The 18,310-nt window shown below is 34.9% G+C and overlaps 3 protein-coding genes and 1 long non-coding RNA gene across 4 annotated transcripts; 2 read left to right on the top strand and 2 right to left on the bottom strand.

The window, feature by feature from the left end:
• Positions 1-227: 227 nt before the first annotated feature.
• Positions 228-4,269, bottom strand: LOC130655358 (protection of telomeres protein 1-like). The gene is made up of 3 exons (XM_057458108.1): positions 3,920-4,269; positions 2,787-3,291; positions 228-1,714 (listed from the first exon to the last, which is right to left on the bottom strand). The coding sequence occupies exons 1-3, from the start codon at positions 4,228-4,230 to the stop codon at positions 947-949; spliced, it is 1,584 nt and encodes a 527-aa protein (XP_057314091.1). The 5' UTR covers positions 4,231-4,269; the 3' UTR covers positions 228-946.
• A 1,618-nt stretch (positions 4,270-5,887) lies between these two features.
• On the top strand, positions 5,888-7,873 carry LOC130655363 (uncharacterized). Its single transcript, XR_008984636.1, has 2 exons — positions 5,888-6,812; positions 7,142-7,873. It is a non-coding gene; the product is annotated as an uncharacterized LOC130655363 (long non-coding RNA).
• LOC130655362 (uncharacterized) lies at positions 6,822-7,633 on the bottom strand. Its single transcript, XM_057458112.1, has 2 exons — positions 7,091-7,633; positions 6,822-6,999 (listed from the first exon to the last, which is right to left on the bottom strand). Exons 1-2 carry the CDS (start codon positions 7,623-7,625, stop codon positions 6,917-6,919), a joined length of 618 nt encoding a protein of 205 aa, XP_057314095.1. The 5' UTR covers positions 7,626-7,633; the 3' UTR covers positions 6,822-6,916.
• Positions 7,874-15,242: 7,369 nt separating the features above from the next.
• On the top strand, positions 15,243-17,506 carry LOC130655359 (solute carrier family 22 member 3-like). Its single transcript, XM_057458109.1, has one exon. The coding sequence runs from the start codon at positions 15,515-15,517 to the stop codon at positions 17,039-17,041; it is 1,527 nt and encodes a 508-aa protein (XP_057314092.1). The 5' UTR covers positions 15,243-15,514; the 3' UTR covers positions 17,042-17,506.
• The last annotated feature ends 804 nt before the right edge of the window (positions 17,507-18,310 follow it).

Raw genomic sequence — 18,310 nt, 5'->3', positions numbered from 1 at the left:
AACAAAAAGATTTTAACTGAAAATAATATTTAATCAAAATTGCTGATTTATTATGATGGGAGGGTGAAATGCAAAAATAAGTGCTATATTCTAAATGAGAAAGTTTTAACGAAGCAAATACTTTTAATATGCGACTGTTGAAATTTTCCGCTCAAAACTGTCGTCACAAGCAAATTATTCTTCACATTTCCTTAGAGCTGGACCAGGGTGAAAAAATAAAACTCTGATTACACTTTAAAAAGTTTGAAAATTTAAAATCTCGTAACACTGTTTTCCTACGAAAAAATACTAGTAAATTACAAGGTTGCCAATCTATTTAAAAAAGAAATTCTAGGTTTTCAGGAGTCTTCTAATACTATTTCTACTCCAGGAGAAATTACTTTAACATGGGTGACCACACAATTTTCTCTTTACAATTACGTTAAAGAAAGAAAATTTTGGGTCAAAGTCGCGAAAGTTAGTTTCCTGCGAAAGTTTTGGACAAGGTTCAATAGCAAAAGTAGTAGGGTATTTTCGAAAATTCATTATTTCGAATTTTTTTACTCTGTGATTTTTTTGTTAGATGTAAAAAAAAGAGAATTTATAATAGGTTGCTGCTTATTGCTTAAGATTCCGTGTAGAAAACGTTAACCAAATCTTTGAATCGATCCAAAATGCTTCACACGCTATTTGAAGGTATTTTAAAACCAACTTGTTAGGGGCGATAAACTTAAAAAAATCAACACCCATTTTAATTAACCTTTGAGGGTACAAAAAATTGCGAACAAAGAAGGTATTGATACCAATGTTTTAAAGCACAGAATCATAATCCACCCACTTGCTTCCATTTTTTACTGATCGACGGGAGACGCAATAATATCTTTTACTTTGATGTCACTTTAAACAACTTTTAAGCTCTGAAACACTACTTTCTATTTCCTATTTCTTTAAAAAAAGGAAGTCCAATTCAAATCAAAGCTGTGGAAAACAGTCTATGTATTGGCCCAGCCCTGCTAGTAAAAGAATAAACACATAAATCCACTAATAGCGGTTTTTCCCCTACACCACAATCACCTTGGTCACCAATAATAAGATTTTCATCACTTTTAATTTTCTTGAGTTTTTCTTCAAAATTTAACAGCATATCTTCATCGTGTAGAAGCTGGGACGGTCTAATGTTGTTAAAAAAATACAAAGCATCTTCATCGTACACATAGATCTCTAGAAAACCAGTATCGTCTTGAACTAACATTTTAAACAAATAAGTCAACCTTAAAACATTGTCTTTGCAAAACGGACACTGCGGTAAAACACCCTCTTTCCTCATGTCGTTTATGATTTCGAAATGCTTAATAAAAGCACTACACTGGTCACACCTACCCACAATAAACTGTTTCAAGTTTGTGGGAAAAAGCGCTATAACTTTAGCTTTAAGTCTATACTTGCTAGGCAAGCCGTTTGCTTCTCTAACATTCCTAGTTCTGGAGCATGTTTGTAAAGGGAAGTCGATGGTTGTGTAAGACTCTTGTAATGCTTTTGGTTGAATTGGCGATACTGCAGGAACGCAGCTGGTCCGTTGCGAAATGTTTTTTCGATGTTTTAACAGAAGTTCAGATATTCTTTCCTTAATATCAACTATTTTTTCGTCATCGAAATTGGTCAATGTTTTTACACCGCGTCCATAATGCTTTCCAGTGTGAACGACCAACTCGACCCACTCGTTGCATCCATCGACCTAAATATAAGTAAAATAAGATAGTAATGTGATACGTTAAAGGAAAAAAGCCGTTCTCCATATTCAGTAGACTGTAAATTTAGATGAACAGACCAAAAGAAGGCGAAGTCAGTTCCCATGCAAACATCATAAAACAAAATCGCATTGCATAACAAGTAAAACTTTCTAATAGCGGACATCTTTTATACCCGACACCTCTCTATTAAAGTGGACAACGGGTCATGTAAGATAATTCTTGAAGAGTGTATATTCCCTGTTATTATTTGACTTTTTGTTATATCATTTTTAGCCCGTTAATTGCTTTTTTACTAGAGACTAACATGCAATAGTAGGCTTTTGAACTAATGTAAGCCAATTTAGGAAGAACCTTTATGTAGCGGACACCTCTCCATAACGGAACCTTTTTTAGGTCCTGATGGTGCCCGCTATAGATGTTACAAAATCGTCCCTGCACCAAATTAAATTTCTGTATTTTTTTAATTGTGGATGAAACTGTTATAAATTTTGTGTTTATTTTTATTTAAAAATCGTTTCAGAAAACTGTTAGCACAGCAAACAAAACCAGAAACATTACGAAAAACTGAGTTATGTATTTATCTTGATATTTCGTGCAGTCCACTCAACATTAAGTCATTATTTTCCTGACAATTTTAACATACTTTCTGACATTTTTTATCAAAACTCTTGAATTTTTTTCTGATTAAGCTATTTTAGGTTTTAATTACTTTAAAAAATGTAAATTTAGTTACAAGCAAACCTATAAACCAGACTCTAAAAGTTCTTTAAAAAAGGGTTCTGACATTTAATACTGAAAATTAAAATACCTGACATTTTCCCGACATATCAAAACAAATTGCTGACATTTCAACTTTTCCCTGTATTTTGAAAATACTTTGGAAATGCCTGACAATTCTTAAACTTTTCTGACAAAAGTGAACGCCCTAGATTGAATTAAACACCTTACTAAATAGACAGGGCTTTTGCTGAGGAGCACTCTTAAGGTAATAAAAAAGGTTGAAGTTTAATAAATTTTCAGAAATATTCCTTTAAAAAAATTATGACATTAACATACCTCTTTTAATCCAAGCTTATCCACACACATCTGTGCAACATCAAATGACACCTTTTTGGCGTGTATGTTAGAAATCTTCAGAAAATCACCCACTTGCACGCCTGCAACATCGCTTACATGGTCATCAAACAAGGACACATCAAAACAGTGCTTCTTCGTTGCTAACATTAGCTCAGTCTGATTTGTAGAGGACAAAACTCCATTTTGTCGCAAAGAACTGTAATAGACACTTGTACCATCTGAAACTTTTAGGACCACATGGTTTTTATCTTCTTCAAAGAAATATGTAGCAATCACTTGAACGATACAATTGAAATAAGAATCTAACTTTATATCAGAAAGGGGTGTGATTTGATGTGTCGCTGCGCTTTCAGTGATTTTATGTTTCACTCTATGAAAAAATGATTGGAGTTGAGAAACCTTATCCTTGTCGGCCTTAGATATTGTTGGGTTTGGATGTGAAGATGATGTGTTTGATGTAGGATAATCATAGCTGTATACCAACCTTGAAATAAGAAAAACTGAAAGAAATCAATAAAAAATCAAGGTCTCTTTGTGCTGGATTAACCATTGTTTTTTAATTTCTTTTATATCATAGAATTTTAAGGGGAATATATAAATGATGTTGAACTTATGCTGTTCAAAACCGTATGCCCCAAATGGTCTGAAACTAGTCCTGAAGCAGCTTTAAGGTGGTGCCATGGCCGTTAACCATGTTGTCAGAAGCAACAAGGAACCATAAAATTCAGTTCTACTGCATTAGCTAACTAATATGATTTCTTTCAAAACACAAAAAAGGAGAAAAGAAAAGAAGGTACACAAATAATACTTTGAGAAATCGCGTCTTTCCAAAACAAATATGGCAGCTGCGTTCAGCGATAGTTGTAGTTTGGCTATAAGCTGAATACACACTCTTGCTTTAAACACAGTTGCTTTTGTTATGCATAAATAAATTTTGAAAAAAGGGTAGCTAATAAAATGAACAATACTTTCATGATTCAACACCATTTACCACCCTGAATTTCCTTGTTTCAAGTGACAAAGCATCACACATTAGGTTGTGTATGTGTTACTTTAGTTTTATCAAGCTATTTTTTTTTCAGCAAAAACAAAAAATTCATAATAAAATATACCATGAAGAACCTTTAGTTCCTTTCATTTGCAAACGATCATTAAATTGGGTAACTGACATTCTATGCAAGCGTATAATATCTCCAATATTTTTTACTTGTGGTAACTTTTCCTTTTCGAACGCAAACAAACTGCAGCGTATGCCTTTCTCGACGTCATCTTCTACAGATGGATCAATAATGGTATATAAGGCATTGTATTGACCAATCTTTGTTTGCACAGCAGGTCGATAATATTTTACTACACCATATACGTTTACTTTTGTGTCACCTGCTGTTAGCTCGGAAATATTCTTATATTCATATGATTGCATCTTATTTTCTGTATAAAAACAAATATACTGTCATTACATTCTTTTTATATAAACAATGTCAAATTTTAGCAATTGACCCAATAATTGACAAAATCTTAAACAATAGCTAAACAATTTAGTAAGCATTCAAGCTCTACACAACAATTCTAGCATGCAACCAAAACAAAAGTATTTTTTTGCAAAAGGACAGGAATATTGACACCAATAAAACTTTATTACTATTAATTTGGGGTACTTTAGGCCAGCTCTTGAGCAGCATTATCTTTCTCAAACATGAAATCAACTAAAATCTCAGGTTATATATAGAAGTTCATCATTATATAAAAAACAAACAAATAATTTTGAGAAAATGTTAAAGAACATAATTTTAGCTATATAATTTGAAACAAAATTTGTTGCATATGAAATTTGCAGATATCTAATGATCTGTTCTTGCATTGTAATGGTATTTTTTCAAGAAACACTTGAAAATTGGGCCCAAATTCAGTTGATTTTGGCTAAGATGCCACCATTGTAAATTTCTATATAGTATTTATTGATAAGTAACTTTGTGCAAAAAAATCAGAAAAAACTAATGAGGGGATCCAAAAAAAAGATCTGTGCGTAAGGACGGACAGACAGATGGAGTAAATTTTACTGTATCATTGTATCAAGTGGTGCTACAGCTTAGTGGTTAACTCTAGCAGTGGCGATCCAATATAGAAGTGTGAATGTTACAATAACCCTGGGTTAACCCAGGCAGTGTGAGGGAAATTGGGATGATTGCACACTGTGTGGCTGTTTGGAGTTGTCTTGCAGAGCACCTAACCTAATTACTCTAGGACTCCCCATGGAAGCCATGGCCCCTCCCTGGAGTAATAGACAGCAAGGGATATCCCTCAATAGACCATTTCGGAGATTATGCGCCATTATGGATTTGCAGTCATTAGTCATTTTAATTGCAAATAATTTTTATTATTTTGATATTTTTATAATTTTGTTTTTCGGTGATAATTAAACTAATCTGTATGTTTGTCCCTTGATTCGTCTTAAACACTCCTATCTTTGAGTCTTTCAAGAGTGGTATTAGAAAGAATACCTGTCTCTCTTCCCTGCTTTTGCTATTGCCCTATAATTTTTTTGTACGCTTCCCTTATTAAAAAATATGAAAAAGGGAAAAATGATGAGTTTAGTTTACTAGACTAAAGTGGTATTCGATTTTTTGTTTTTCTGTTATTTGTTTCAGTCACAATGTATATTTTACATGATTTTTTGTTATATTTTGTTATATATGTCTTTATCGGTTTCTTTATCAGGACACGCAATTATAGCAGTAATTTATTACTAGTGTAAATCTTTATGATGAATAAATAAATTACTCTGTGAAGCTTGTTTGAATTATTGGCATAATAAGTTCCATTGCAGAAAAAGCTCTGGCGATTAACTTAACTATTACTCAGTCCACAAGAAGTCAGTCAGCTGCCTCACACTAAGTTCTAAAAAATCCTCATACGTTGTAAGAGGCATAATTCAGTCAGGGATAACGGCAAATTAGGCTATCACGCCAAATTAGGCTAGTAGCTTAGTTAGGAGATTTTTCATAGACTATTTAGGCGAGTATCTCCTATTTAGGCGATTTGCTATCTTCTTTTATGATTATCTCGAAAACCACGTTTGGTCGTGTTCTGCCCAGATTGCGAAAACGGCCCGTTTACAACCGGGACAGCCGGATTATGTACGCATGGTCCGATTATGTTTTTTTAGCCCTAATTATGTCGTGGTGACCGGTTTATGAACGCTGATATAATGGCAGGCAGGCTGTGATTGGCATTTCCTTCCGACTTTTGTAAATGAAACATTGACGAATCTTTATGTACGTGGGTAAGTTTATTTTATCGTTTTAAACACCTGTTATTCCAAAGAACTAATTTCAAAGCTGTGAACGTGGTAATCTGATAAAAATGAAGGTTTTGAATCTGATAAAAAATCTTCTAGAAGATGTTTAATATAGCTAAGTTTTTCGCGCAAATTAGGTATGGGGTAATGTAGCTAGCATGAAACATTAGTCAAAGATACATTTCTTCTCGATATAAAGCAGTATTTACAATAAAAATATGAACTAACAAAGGGTTTCACACTCGTTATTTTATGTTAATTCTTCGTTGTTCTGATAAAATGTTTTCTTATAAAAAGAGTGTATAGTACGATAATTTTCTCTGCTTCACCTTTTTGATAAATGATAAAACCATGTTAAAGAACATAATATGAATATAAACAAAGGTCTGGGGTAGCCAAGCTAGATTCAGCCTTAGCATATTGAAAAAATCTATGTCTAAACCGAACATAAAACGTGCTGTATATATTCACAATATCAGCCAGAATATATTCAAACAATGGTTTTTCTCAAACCGTTAAACCATCTCCTCTCTCGTTTTTTTTATCTTTTTAGAAGCTGTTGTTCGTGGAGTCCAATGTCGTTGGAGTGTTGACAATGCTGTAATATATGCAAGAACTATTAATATAAATATAAAAAAACTGAGTATGGACGTTACTATTTCTTATTGTCTTGTGAATGGAAAAGCACCATGTTGATGGTTTTCAAGGTAAATATTTTTATGTACTATATGTTTCTTCTTTGAAAATTGATTATTTTTCATTAATATGAAGGTCCACTTGTAAGTTTTTATATTTTTTTTTTAAAAACGTGTCAGTACTTACAACCAGTTTTGCAATCGTCTTCAATAACATGTGCTTCATTTGTGACGTTCTTCGAATTCGTATTCTCTTCGCCTACACAATTGATTCACAACAAAGATTAAACACAAAATTCATAATAAAACGTCTATTTTAATTTCAGTTCAGTTGAAGAAAAAGTACATACCATCGTGTGGCTGTTCAGCATGACGTTTGTAATTCATTTGTTCTTTAACAGGTATGGAGAAAAAGTCGATGTCTTCATCGTTATCAAAGTTCGAATCAGTGATAACCTTCAACTGTTTTGAAACACTCGGTATGATTGTGGTTGATGGTGGCTGTCCAAATACCAGCTCGTACGGAGTAAATCCTGTAGCGCTGTGTTGTTGTGTGTTGATGGCATCTATTAAAAAAATGAAAAATAAGTAACGACAATTCGATCTGCATTTCGGAACTATTGTTATCAACCTACAACATATTTGTGGCAACCACGAGCTCCAAGGTTTAGTTTCACTGGCACACTCAGCTATCATGACTGATATTTTATGCTCCACATTGATATGAGCCTGTTCTATCATGCCTTGACTCTGTGGATGGCGAGGACGACCACGAACCACCTGAATCTCCCCTGGCCAAGCTTCGATAAGATAATCTACAGATTTATTTACAAATTCTGAATATTTTAGTTCAGTTGTGTGCGAACTTACTTGGAAGCGTTTCATGAAGCCATTTGATATAATAGGCTTGATTGGCGGTACAGTCTTCTGTGGCTGTTTTAAGTGGCAAGTTTCGCAAAGATTGATATACTCTTCAATAGTCGATCTTGGGATACCCCAAAATGAACTTGAAACCTTAGTAGGAAAAATACGAATTGAGTAGTTATTTGTATCAATCTTTATATTTTGTCTAGGGTACAATTTTTTATGTAAATATAGTTATTAATTCTGATAAGAAAACACTAATACCTTTTTGAATGTCTTTTTCACACCAGCGTGTTTTAATTCATTACAGTGAATTGAGCGTATGATGTCAAAGAATTCATCTACGTATGCCACTCTTAAGTAACCTTCAGGAATCGATTGATTACTTGTATGGTTTTTCTGAAAAAAGTAACGGTTATAATAATTACTTACATTGTTGAACATCGAACTAAAAATTTGAAATCACGATTTTTCACTTACAGCTTCTTGTGAAGGCACAATCAAAATATCCACCATTCCCAGCTCTTCGCAGTTCATCAGCTTAAACTTCTGGGTCAATAATCTGAAGCGACGTGCTTCTGTACCCTTTTTACTGTCCGACTCATTGCTTTTTAAGTTCTGGGAAATTTTCTTCCCGAACTCTCTTGTTATTGTGCCACTCGTTGGTCTTTTACCAGTGCCTGTGTAACGCCGGGCAAATTGTTCAAATTTTTGGCGATGAACTTCCATGGCTTAACTAAAACTAGTGTAGCTCCGACGATTGAAAAATTTAAATGAAAGTTTTTTCAAACGTTTTCTTCGAATTTGTAAGAAACTAGACATCCTGTCTGGCGAAAGAAAAAAAGGCTCCACGTAAATTGCGAATTTCGTTTCATTTGCGATACTTTCCTATTTGCTTGTCACGAATGATATAAAAGCCGGTCGGCCCCGATTACGTTCGTTGTGTAAGTGTCGAATAATATTTGACTGTCATACATAAGCCGGCCTTCCCCGATTATGTGCGTTCTATAATAAGTGAGAAATAATAGAAAAATGTCATACATAAGCCGGTCGGCCCCGATTACGTTCGTTCTATAAGTGTCGAATAATATTTGACTGTCATACATAAGCCGGTCGGCCCCGATTACGTTCGTTCTATAAGTGTCGAATAATATTTGACTGTCATACATAAGTCGGCCTGCCCCGATTATGTTCGTTCTATAATAAGTGAGAAATAATATTACACTGTCGTATATAAACTGGCCTGCCCTGATTATGTTCCTTTTATAAGTGCCAAATAATATTTTTTGAGTAATAAGCCGGCCTGTCCTGATTATGTTGCCCTGATTATGTATTTTCTGCCCTGTTCTTAACCGGGGCAAGCTGCCGTACTTAATCAGGCCAATGTTCATTATCCGGGCAGAACAGTCGCACCATCTTCTTTCGGAGCTTTGTTGCTCATTACATCATCTTTGTTCGAGCAAAATTTTTTATAGTTTGCTTCACGGGACTAAAAATTATACGTCAAAAGTCTTTGGATGCGCCAAGAAATTTACCCTTTTTTCAGAAGCAACCGTGGCCGTAAAACAAAGAAGCCGTAACACAGCGCATGCGTTCTTAATCAAAACAAACTAAACGCTATATCTTCTGACAGCGCAAATAATAAAGAAAAATATATTTGGACCATCAAAAGGGGGTTCTATAGAATGTTTTTAGCTAATAAAATCATTGCGATTATGCAACAGAACAGCGATAGGCAGCAAAAACCATGTTGATAGCCTAATTAGGAGAGATAAATCGCCTAAATAGGCTATCGTAGACTAATTAGACTATTATAGCCTAATTTGCGGTTATCCCTGACTGTAATTCGATCGTAAAAATATGTTTAAAGTTGAATAAATATCCACTTTAGCCTTAAATAATAATAAAACACACTCAGTCGTCCTACACGTGTATTTAATTGCTATTTATAATTCATTAATAGATCAAAGCAATACGCTTAAATAAATGTTACTTAGATAAAAAACATTACGAAGACCTAAACACGCTAAGAGTGTATACAAAACTCGTTTCTTTTTGTGTGTTTTAAGAGAGTTTTCTACTACGGCATATAGGGTTCAAAGTTCAACTTGCACCACGGGCTTCGAAAATCCATAATGGCGCATAATCTCCGAAATGGTCAAATATTATTCGAGACTTATAGAACGAACGTAATCGGGGTCGACCGGCTTATATAGGATATTTTTGTATTATTTCTCACTTATTACAGAACGCACATAATCGACCAAGTTCATATCATTCATCATCACTTCTGACAAGCAAATAGCCCTCGTGGCAAAGTTGTTGTTGTTCTCAAATGAAATTTTGGGATTCGCAAGTTTAATAACTTTTCACCAAACTTAATTCCCGCAAAAAGAATAATTTAGGTTCCGTGAAATTTAGTTATTTCAAAGTATATTTTGTTGAAATGTATTTACTACAAGAGTAGTTTATAATAAGAATTACGTTGAGACTTTTTTCTTTCGCCATGTCTAATTTTTAGGGGTGTTCTATCTTCCAGAGAATGTTTAATTCACAAAAGTTCGAAGAAAATGAGTCACAGCCTGCCTGACCAGCCATTATATCAGCGTTCATAATCCGGTCACCACAACATAACCAGTGCAAAAAAACATAATCGGACCATGCGTACATAATCCGGCTGTCCCGGTTGTAAGCAGAGGCCGTTTTCGCAATCTGGGCAGAACAACTTTCAATATACTCAGCTCAGCTGGCTAAGTAAAAGGACGAGTTTATGTCACAGAGATAAAACACCAAATATAAAACGCATTTTCGCAGGTTGTTTTTGTATTACAATAGGTAGCTAAAGTTGCATAAATTTCCATAATTAATCCTATTTGTAAATAGCACAGGGTATTCAAATATAGCTTTATTACTTTCCCGCCATTAAACACTTTTGTGTCCAGCCTCGTTCCCAGGGAACTTTGCCTTGTTGATAAAGTTGATAGCGTCGATATTGGACACTCCGTAATAACGGCTCAGGGGCAACAAGACTCTGGGAACGAGGTTAAGATTGCGTCCTCTTTTATGTGTGATCGCGAAGGTTTTTTGTTTAGTTATGCGACTCTTGTAAACCGTCGTTCATGACGATCAAAAAACGTATCGCGAAGCAGCAAAAGCTCTTAACTACTGCGCTATTTTTTATAAGGATGTTTCCCTAAAAAAACACTTGTAAGTTAGAAGGAATGCATTGTTCATCTCATTCTCTCCCCTGAGAGGAAGATTATTGCATTTACAATAAACTTTCTGCTTTCAACAAAAGTAAGAAGTCTCAAAATAACGACATAAACCGAGTGAATACGCTGTATATATTTCCGATAACCCAATTGTGGTATACGTGCACGACCCCAGAGCTCCTTGAGATAAACTCGAAGTTTTATCCCAAAAGAGCTCTGGAAACGAGAATAGTATGCGTGCTTAATTGTTACTCAAGCCACCCCTAATTTCACATTTTGTCTTCCGTGCTAAGTAGTTTCACATTAATATATTGACAAGTTTTCAGTTGGTTTCAGATGGTAAAAAAAAACACGGAAAGTTAAACACTTCGTTGTCCCTCCACAGTTATTTATACGTTCATTTATAAAGCGATAAAACCGTTAGTAGTAGATAGAAATTTAGGCTAGTGTGTAAACTAGAAGAGTGATTGTTCTTTGAACCAATTTTTTTCTACGAAAGAAGTTGTCATGGTAGCAGATATTTTGTGCGTTATACTCTTTATATTTGACATCTTTTGAGTTATATCTGAGAATAAAAATTCTTATTAAAAAACAATATGTCTTTTGCTGAATTATCTACTAAAATGAGTACTTCAAAGTATCTTCCCGCAACCTCATCTGCAGGTATTTTAATGGAATATTCAGATACAGCAAGATCTGGGGATGTTGACATCTCCTTAAAATATATAACCTTAACGTATTGTAGAAAAGAATTCCGTATTCGTTGAGTAATTTACATATTCTATTCTTCCAAGATTTCTTTCATATTATTATTTTTGCGATTTCCAGTAGTTCTCTTTAAACTTGCTAATTCCCTTGTGGCATAGCCTTTAAGATTTAAGATGAAACATGTTCCTGGGCAGAAACAGTGTATGAAGCTTGCCAATGTTGCTTTGTGAAGTCGTCGTCGTCGCACTGTACATCATCTGAACTGTTTTTGTGCTCGCAGGCTATAAAGAAAAGAAAAGAATATATTCATAGTAAAAGTTAAATTTGAGGTTGTTAGCACAAGTTCTTTTCCTTATTACAACGCATGCGCTTTCGCATACTTACCCTCATCCATATAACATTCTTGTGTCGCATTGAAAAAAAACCCGCATTGACAACTAACTTAGATCCTGTGAATCACGCTAAAGTCGTGACAGTGTTAATATAAAAGCAAAAAAGGTTGATATAAGTTGTTAAAAAACAAGTCGTTAAGATAGGTCATGACAATGAAAAACACATTATAAAATTAATTGACATGAAAATGATACCCTCCTCTTAAAATAAGTAAACAACTGAGTTGTTATTGTAAAAAAAGATTATTGAAAAAACTTGAGTTTATCTTCATGATAATCCACGAAAGCATTCATTTGTAGCTATTTATTGAAATTAATGAGATGCGCCAAGAAATTTACCCTTTTTTCAGAAGCAACCGTGGCCGTAAAACAAAGAAGCCGTAACACAGCGCATGCGTTCTTAATCAAAACAAACTAAACGCTATATCTTCTGACAGCGCAAATAATAAAGAAAAATATATTTGGACCATCAAAAGGGGGTTCTATAGAATGTTTTTAGCTAATAAAATCATTGCGATTATGCAACAGAACAGCGATAGGCAGCAAAAACCATGTTGATAGCCTAATTAGGAGAGATAAATCGCCTAAATAGGCTATCGTAGACTAATTAGACTATTATAGCCTAATTTGCGGTTATCCCTGACTGTAATTCGATCGTAAAAATATGTTTAAAGTTGAATAAATATCCACTTTAGCCTTAAATAATAATAAAACACACTCAGTCGTCCTACACGTGTATTTAATTGCTATTTATAATTCATTAATAGATCAAAGCAATACGCTTAAATAAATGTTACTTAGATAAAAAACATTACGAAGACCTAAACACGCTAAGAGTGTATACAAAACTCGTTTCTTTTTGTGTGTTTTAAGAGAGTTTTCTACTACGGCATATAGGGTTCAAAGTTCAACTTGCACCACGGGCTTCGAAAATCCATAATGGCGCATAATCTCCGAAATGGTCAAATATTATTCGAGACTTATAGAACGAACGTAATCGGGGTCGACCGGCTTATATAGGATATTTTTGTATTATTTCTCACTTATTACAGAACGCACATAATCGACCAAGTTCATATCATTCATCATCACTTCTGACAAGCAAATAGCCCTCGTGGCAAAGTTGTTGTTGTTCTCAAATGAAATTTTGGGATTCGCAAGTTTAATAACTTTTCACCAAACTTAATTCCCGCAAAAAGAATAATTTAGGTTCCGTGAAATTTAGTTATTTCAAAGTATATTTTGTTGAAATGTATTTACTACAAGAGTAGTTTATAATAAGAATTACGTTGAGACTTTTTTCTTTCGCCATGTCTAATTTTTAGGGGTGTTCTATCTTCCAGAGAATGTTTAATTCACAAAAGTTCGAAGAAAATGAGTCACAGCCTGCCTGACCAGCCATTATATCAGCGTTCATAATCCGGTCACCACAACATAACCAGTGCAAAAAAACATAATCGGACCATGCGTACATAATCCGGCTGTCCCGGTTGTAAGCAGAGGCCGTTTTCGCAATCTGGGCAGAACAACTTTCAATATACTCAGCTCAGCTGGCTAAGTAAAAGGACGAGTTTATGTCACAGAGATAAAACACCAAATATAAAACGCATTTTCGCAGGTTGTTTTTGTATTACAATAGGTAGCTAAAGTTGCATAAATTTCCATAATTAATCCTATTTGTAAATAGCACAGGGTATTCAAATATAGCTTTATTACTTTCCCGCCATTAAACACTTTTGTGTCCAGCCTCGTTCCCAGGGAACTTTGCCTTGTTGATAAAGTTGATAGCGTCGATATTGGACACTCCGTAATAACGGCTCAGGGGCAACAAGACTCTGGGAACGAGGTTAAGATTGCGTCCTCTTTTATGTGTGATCGCGAAGGTTTTTTGTTTAGTTATGCGACTCTTGTAAACCGTCGTTCATGACGATCAAAAAACGTATCGCGAAGCAGCAAAAGCTCTTAACTACTGCGCTATTTTTTATAAGGATGTTTCCCTAAAAAAACACTTGTAAGTTAGAAGGAATGCATTGTTCATCTCATTCTCTCCCCTGAGAGGAAGATTATTGCATTTACAATAAACTTTCTGCTTTCAACAAAAGTAAGAAGTCTCAAAATAACGACATAAACCGAGTGAATACGCTGTATATATTTCCGATAACCCAATTGTGGTATACGTGCACGACCCCAGAGCTCCTTGAGATAAACTCGAAGTTTTATCCCAAAAGAGCTCTGGAAACGAGAATAGTATGCGTGCTTAATTGTTACTCAAGCCACCCCTAATTTCACATTTTGTCTTCCGTGCTAAGTAGTTTCACATTAATATATTGACAAGTTTTCAGTTGGTTTCAGATGGTAAAAAAAAACACGGAAAGTTAAACACTTCGTTGTCCCTCCACAGTTATTTATACGTTCATTTATAAAGCGATAAAACCGTTAGTAGTAGATAGAAATTTAGGCTAGTGTGTAAACTAGAAGAGTGATTGTTCTTTGAACCAATTTTTTTCTACGAAAGAAGTTGTCATGGTAGCAGATATTTTGTGCGTTATACTCTTTATATTTGACATCTTTTGAGTTATATCTGAGAATAAAAATTCTTATTAAAAAACAATATGTCTTTTGCTGAATTATCTACTAAAATGAGTACTTCAAAGTATCTTCCCGCAACCTCATCTGCAGGTATTTTAATGGAATATTCAGATACAGCAAGATCTGGGGATGTTGACATCTCCTTAAAATATATAACCTTAACGTATTGTAGAAAAGAATTCCGTATTCGTTGAGTAATTTACATATTCTATTCTTCCAAGATTTCTTTCATATTATTATTTTTGCGATTTCCAGTAGTTCTCTTTAAACTTGCTAATTCCCTTGTGGCATAGCCTTTAAGATTTAAGATGAAACATGTTCCTGGGCAGAAACAGTGTATGAAGCTTGCCAATGTTGCTTTGTGAAGTCGTCGTCGTCGCACTGTACATCATCTGAACTGTTTTTGTGCTCGCAGGCTATAAAGAAAAGAAAAGAATATATTCATAGTAAAAGTTAAATTTGAGGTTGTTAGCACAAGTTCTTTTCCTTATTACAACGCATGCGCTTTCGCATACTTACCCTCATCCATATAACATTCTTGTGTCGCATTGAAAAAAAACCCGCATTGACAACTAACTTAGATCCTGTGAATCACGCTAAAGTCGTGACAGTGTTAATATAAAAGCAAAAAAGGTTGATATAAGTTGTTAAAAAACAAGTCGTTAAGATAGGTCATGACAATGAAAAACACATTATAAAATTAATTGACATGAAAATGATACCCTCCTCTTAAAATAAGTAAACAACTGAGTTGTTATTGTAAAAAAAGATTATTGAAAAAACTTGAGTTTATCTTCATGATAATCCACGAAAGCATTCATTTGTAGCTATTTATTGAAATTAATGAGTTGGAAGTAGTTTTTGATTCGAAAACGCTTTTTTAACATAAAAAGCAACAAACTGAGAGTCGTTCGATAATTACAAGGCTTGATTTTTTTCGCAGCTTGTTCTATCGACAGATTTCGAACCTTTATAGATTGCGTTTGAAAAAACGTACTTTTAACTAAATATGGAGGAAGAAAAAGAGCTTGTGGCGAGTAAAAACACTGAAGTAACAGTCGACCAAATGTTGACACATGTTGGTGAATTCAAACGATATCAATGGCTGTTAGATGCAATTTATTGCATTATGTTGATTCCTGCAACATACCAAGTTTTAATCATGTATTTCGCTGCACTCAATCCACCATGGAGATGCATAAAAAACGGTACAGTTTGCACATCAAACCAAACGTTTGATGGCGATGATAAAACTCGGTGCAACCTCCCCAGGTCAGAGTGGGAGTATACAGAAGCCAAAGAATACTCCATAGTTACTCAGTTTGATATAAATTGCGACAATGAATGGCAAGTACATTTAACAACCTCAATTTTATTCATCGGGTGGGGCATTGGCGCAGTTGTCTTAGGTTGGGTAGCGGATAACTATGGGCGCAAAATTGTGTTGTTTCCCTGCATGGTTATGGTGATACTTATTGGGTTCGTCACGTCGTTTGTTCCAAATATTACGTTGTTTATTTTATGTCGGTTTGCAGTGGGATTTTTCACACCGGGTACATCAGTGCAAATGTTCATCTTGATATCTGAAGTTGTAGGCTCGAGGTTTCGACCTTTGGCCGGGATTATCTTGTGGGTTTTTTTCACTTTGGGTTTGTGTATATTAGGCTTAAAAGCTTATTTCATTAGAGAATGGAAAATATTGTTTATCGTGTGTACAGTACCTTATGTATTTGTATTGTTATTCTTCAAATTTATCCCTGAATCTGTGCGTTGGCTACGCTTACACGGAAAAGTTGACGAAGCCATGAATATTCTGGAGAACATTGCTAAATGGAATAAACGAGAAATCCCTTCCGGTGTTAGAATTTGTTCGGCACCAAAGAGTGTGGAAGCACACAAGTCCAGCCCATTGGATTTGTTTAAGACTCGAAGAATGGCTATTAAAACTTTAACACAAGGTTACGGTTGGATGGTTAATGGAATGGTGTATTATGGGTTGTCATTGGCAGCAGACGATTTAGGTGGTTCCTTATATAGGAATTATGTATTGTTTAGTGCGATCGAATTTCCAGCAATGGTAATGGCTATTGATTTTTGTGAACGCTTTGGAAGAAAAAAAACTGTTATAATGCCTATGGTAGTTGGTGGCATCGCTTGCATTCTTGTTGCATTCGTGCCAGATACAGGGGACGCAAAGTATGTACGCGTTGTGATAGGTTTGCTAGGAAAAATGTGTATCACGCTAAGCTTCGACGCCATATACACATGGTCTGTAGAGATATACCCAACGGCTGTTCGGGCAGAAGGAATGGGATTTTTACAAGTAACAAGCAGGATAGGAGCAGCCAGCGCACCATGGGTCGCCAAGGGGCTTAGATCATTACATAAGTCCGTTCCATTCGCATTTATGGGCATAGCAACTCTGCTAGCGGTTGCAGGCCTACTGGTCCTGCCTGAAACACGAGGCGTAGTGACATCAGAAACGACTGAGGAAGAGCAAGATCTACAGCTTCAAGATGTGAACGAAAGTTTATAAACCATTTTACAAAGCTTCTTACGTGTCATTTACATGTTTTTACAACTAATTTTTGTTATGATTTCATATAAAAACTATTTTTATATTTAAAAGAAATATCTTTAAAGTTCAATAACTCCATTCTTTAGCTACACAGCGCAGAGTTTTTATTTGCTTGCGGATTCAACTAAACATAGCATCTCCGTAAACTAACTTGATAAATACACGAACAACGCCACCAAAGCGCAACATAGAAAACAAACCAGACAGCAAGTCAAATGTAAAGTCTCTTTTACGTCCACGACAGTTTGCAGATTTTCAGCGTCCACAACTGTAAGAAAGCATTCTTTACCCTTCCCATTCTTTTCAACATCATAGGTAGAAAAGATAGCTATTTTTTCCTCAGGTTTGTAGCTGTTCATCTCTTCTTGTGACATTAGCAAAGTTGCAATATGTGTGTTGTAGAAGATGTTGTGTTAAATATTATGCATGTTAGTTTTTTCCCAATGTGGACTTGGTTAAGTCCCCTGTCCTCGCTCTTCACGTCACGCTGCAGAAATGATTCTTAATGTTTTTATTAATTGTGTTTATGTCACAGTTCTAAGAAGAAGGGATTAAAAAAATGGACCAATTATAATTTAATGTCAACATGACCCGCAAAGATAGTCATGTTGTACGGAAGTAATAAAGCTAGTTTTATTTAACATCACGTGGATAACAAATCTCCACTTTGTTGATTTTAGAAACAGGTAAATGTAATAACAAACCTATTTTTATGATTTACCCAACTTCGGTCCCAGCAGCTGTGGCATTTTCGAGTTTTGGACAACGGAGTGTTTAGCGCTGTTGAGAAACAAAAAGATATGGGAACAAAGTCAGTTTCTTTATTCTTGCATTACTCTTCCTAAATATACCCAATTTTGACTCTGTTTCGTGTATAAAGATGACACACCCTCTAACATAAATAACATACCTGATTCTATTGTATATTTTTTACCAAAGAAATTTAAAAAACTAAATATCAGAGTACAAATGATTTTACACGGACCGCTCAACCTCTACTCCATTGTCTTGTGGCCCCTGGAGCCATTATTACGGAGTGATCAACTTCATCGACAACGTAAAATGCCCTGGGAACGAGGTTTAGAATCGCTATAACTTTGCATATGTAATGACTGTACCTCAAAAAATTCCACTTATCTTAAGTAGTGAAGACTTTTTACGATTGTTTGCAATAATTTTATCTTTTAATTTATGATCAATCTCGTCCAAGAGCTTCTCCAGGAAGCG

The sequence above is a fragment of the Hydractinia symbiolongicarpus genome, chromosome 8 (assembly GCF_029227915.1).
Source record: "Hydractinia symbiolongicarpus strain clone_291-10 chromosome 8, HSymV2.1, whole genome shotgun sequence".
Lineage (NCBI taxonomy): Eukaryota > Metazoa > Cnidaria > Hydrozoa > Anthoathecata > Hydractiniidae > Hydractinia > Hydractinia symbiolongicarpus.
This window is presented reverse-complemented; position numbering and strand designations above follow the sequence as displayed.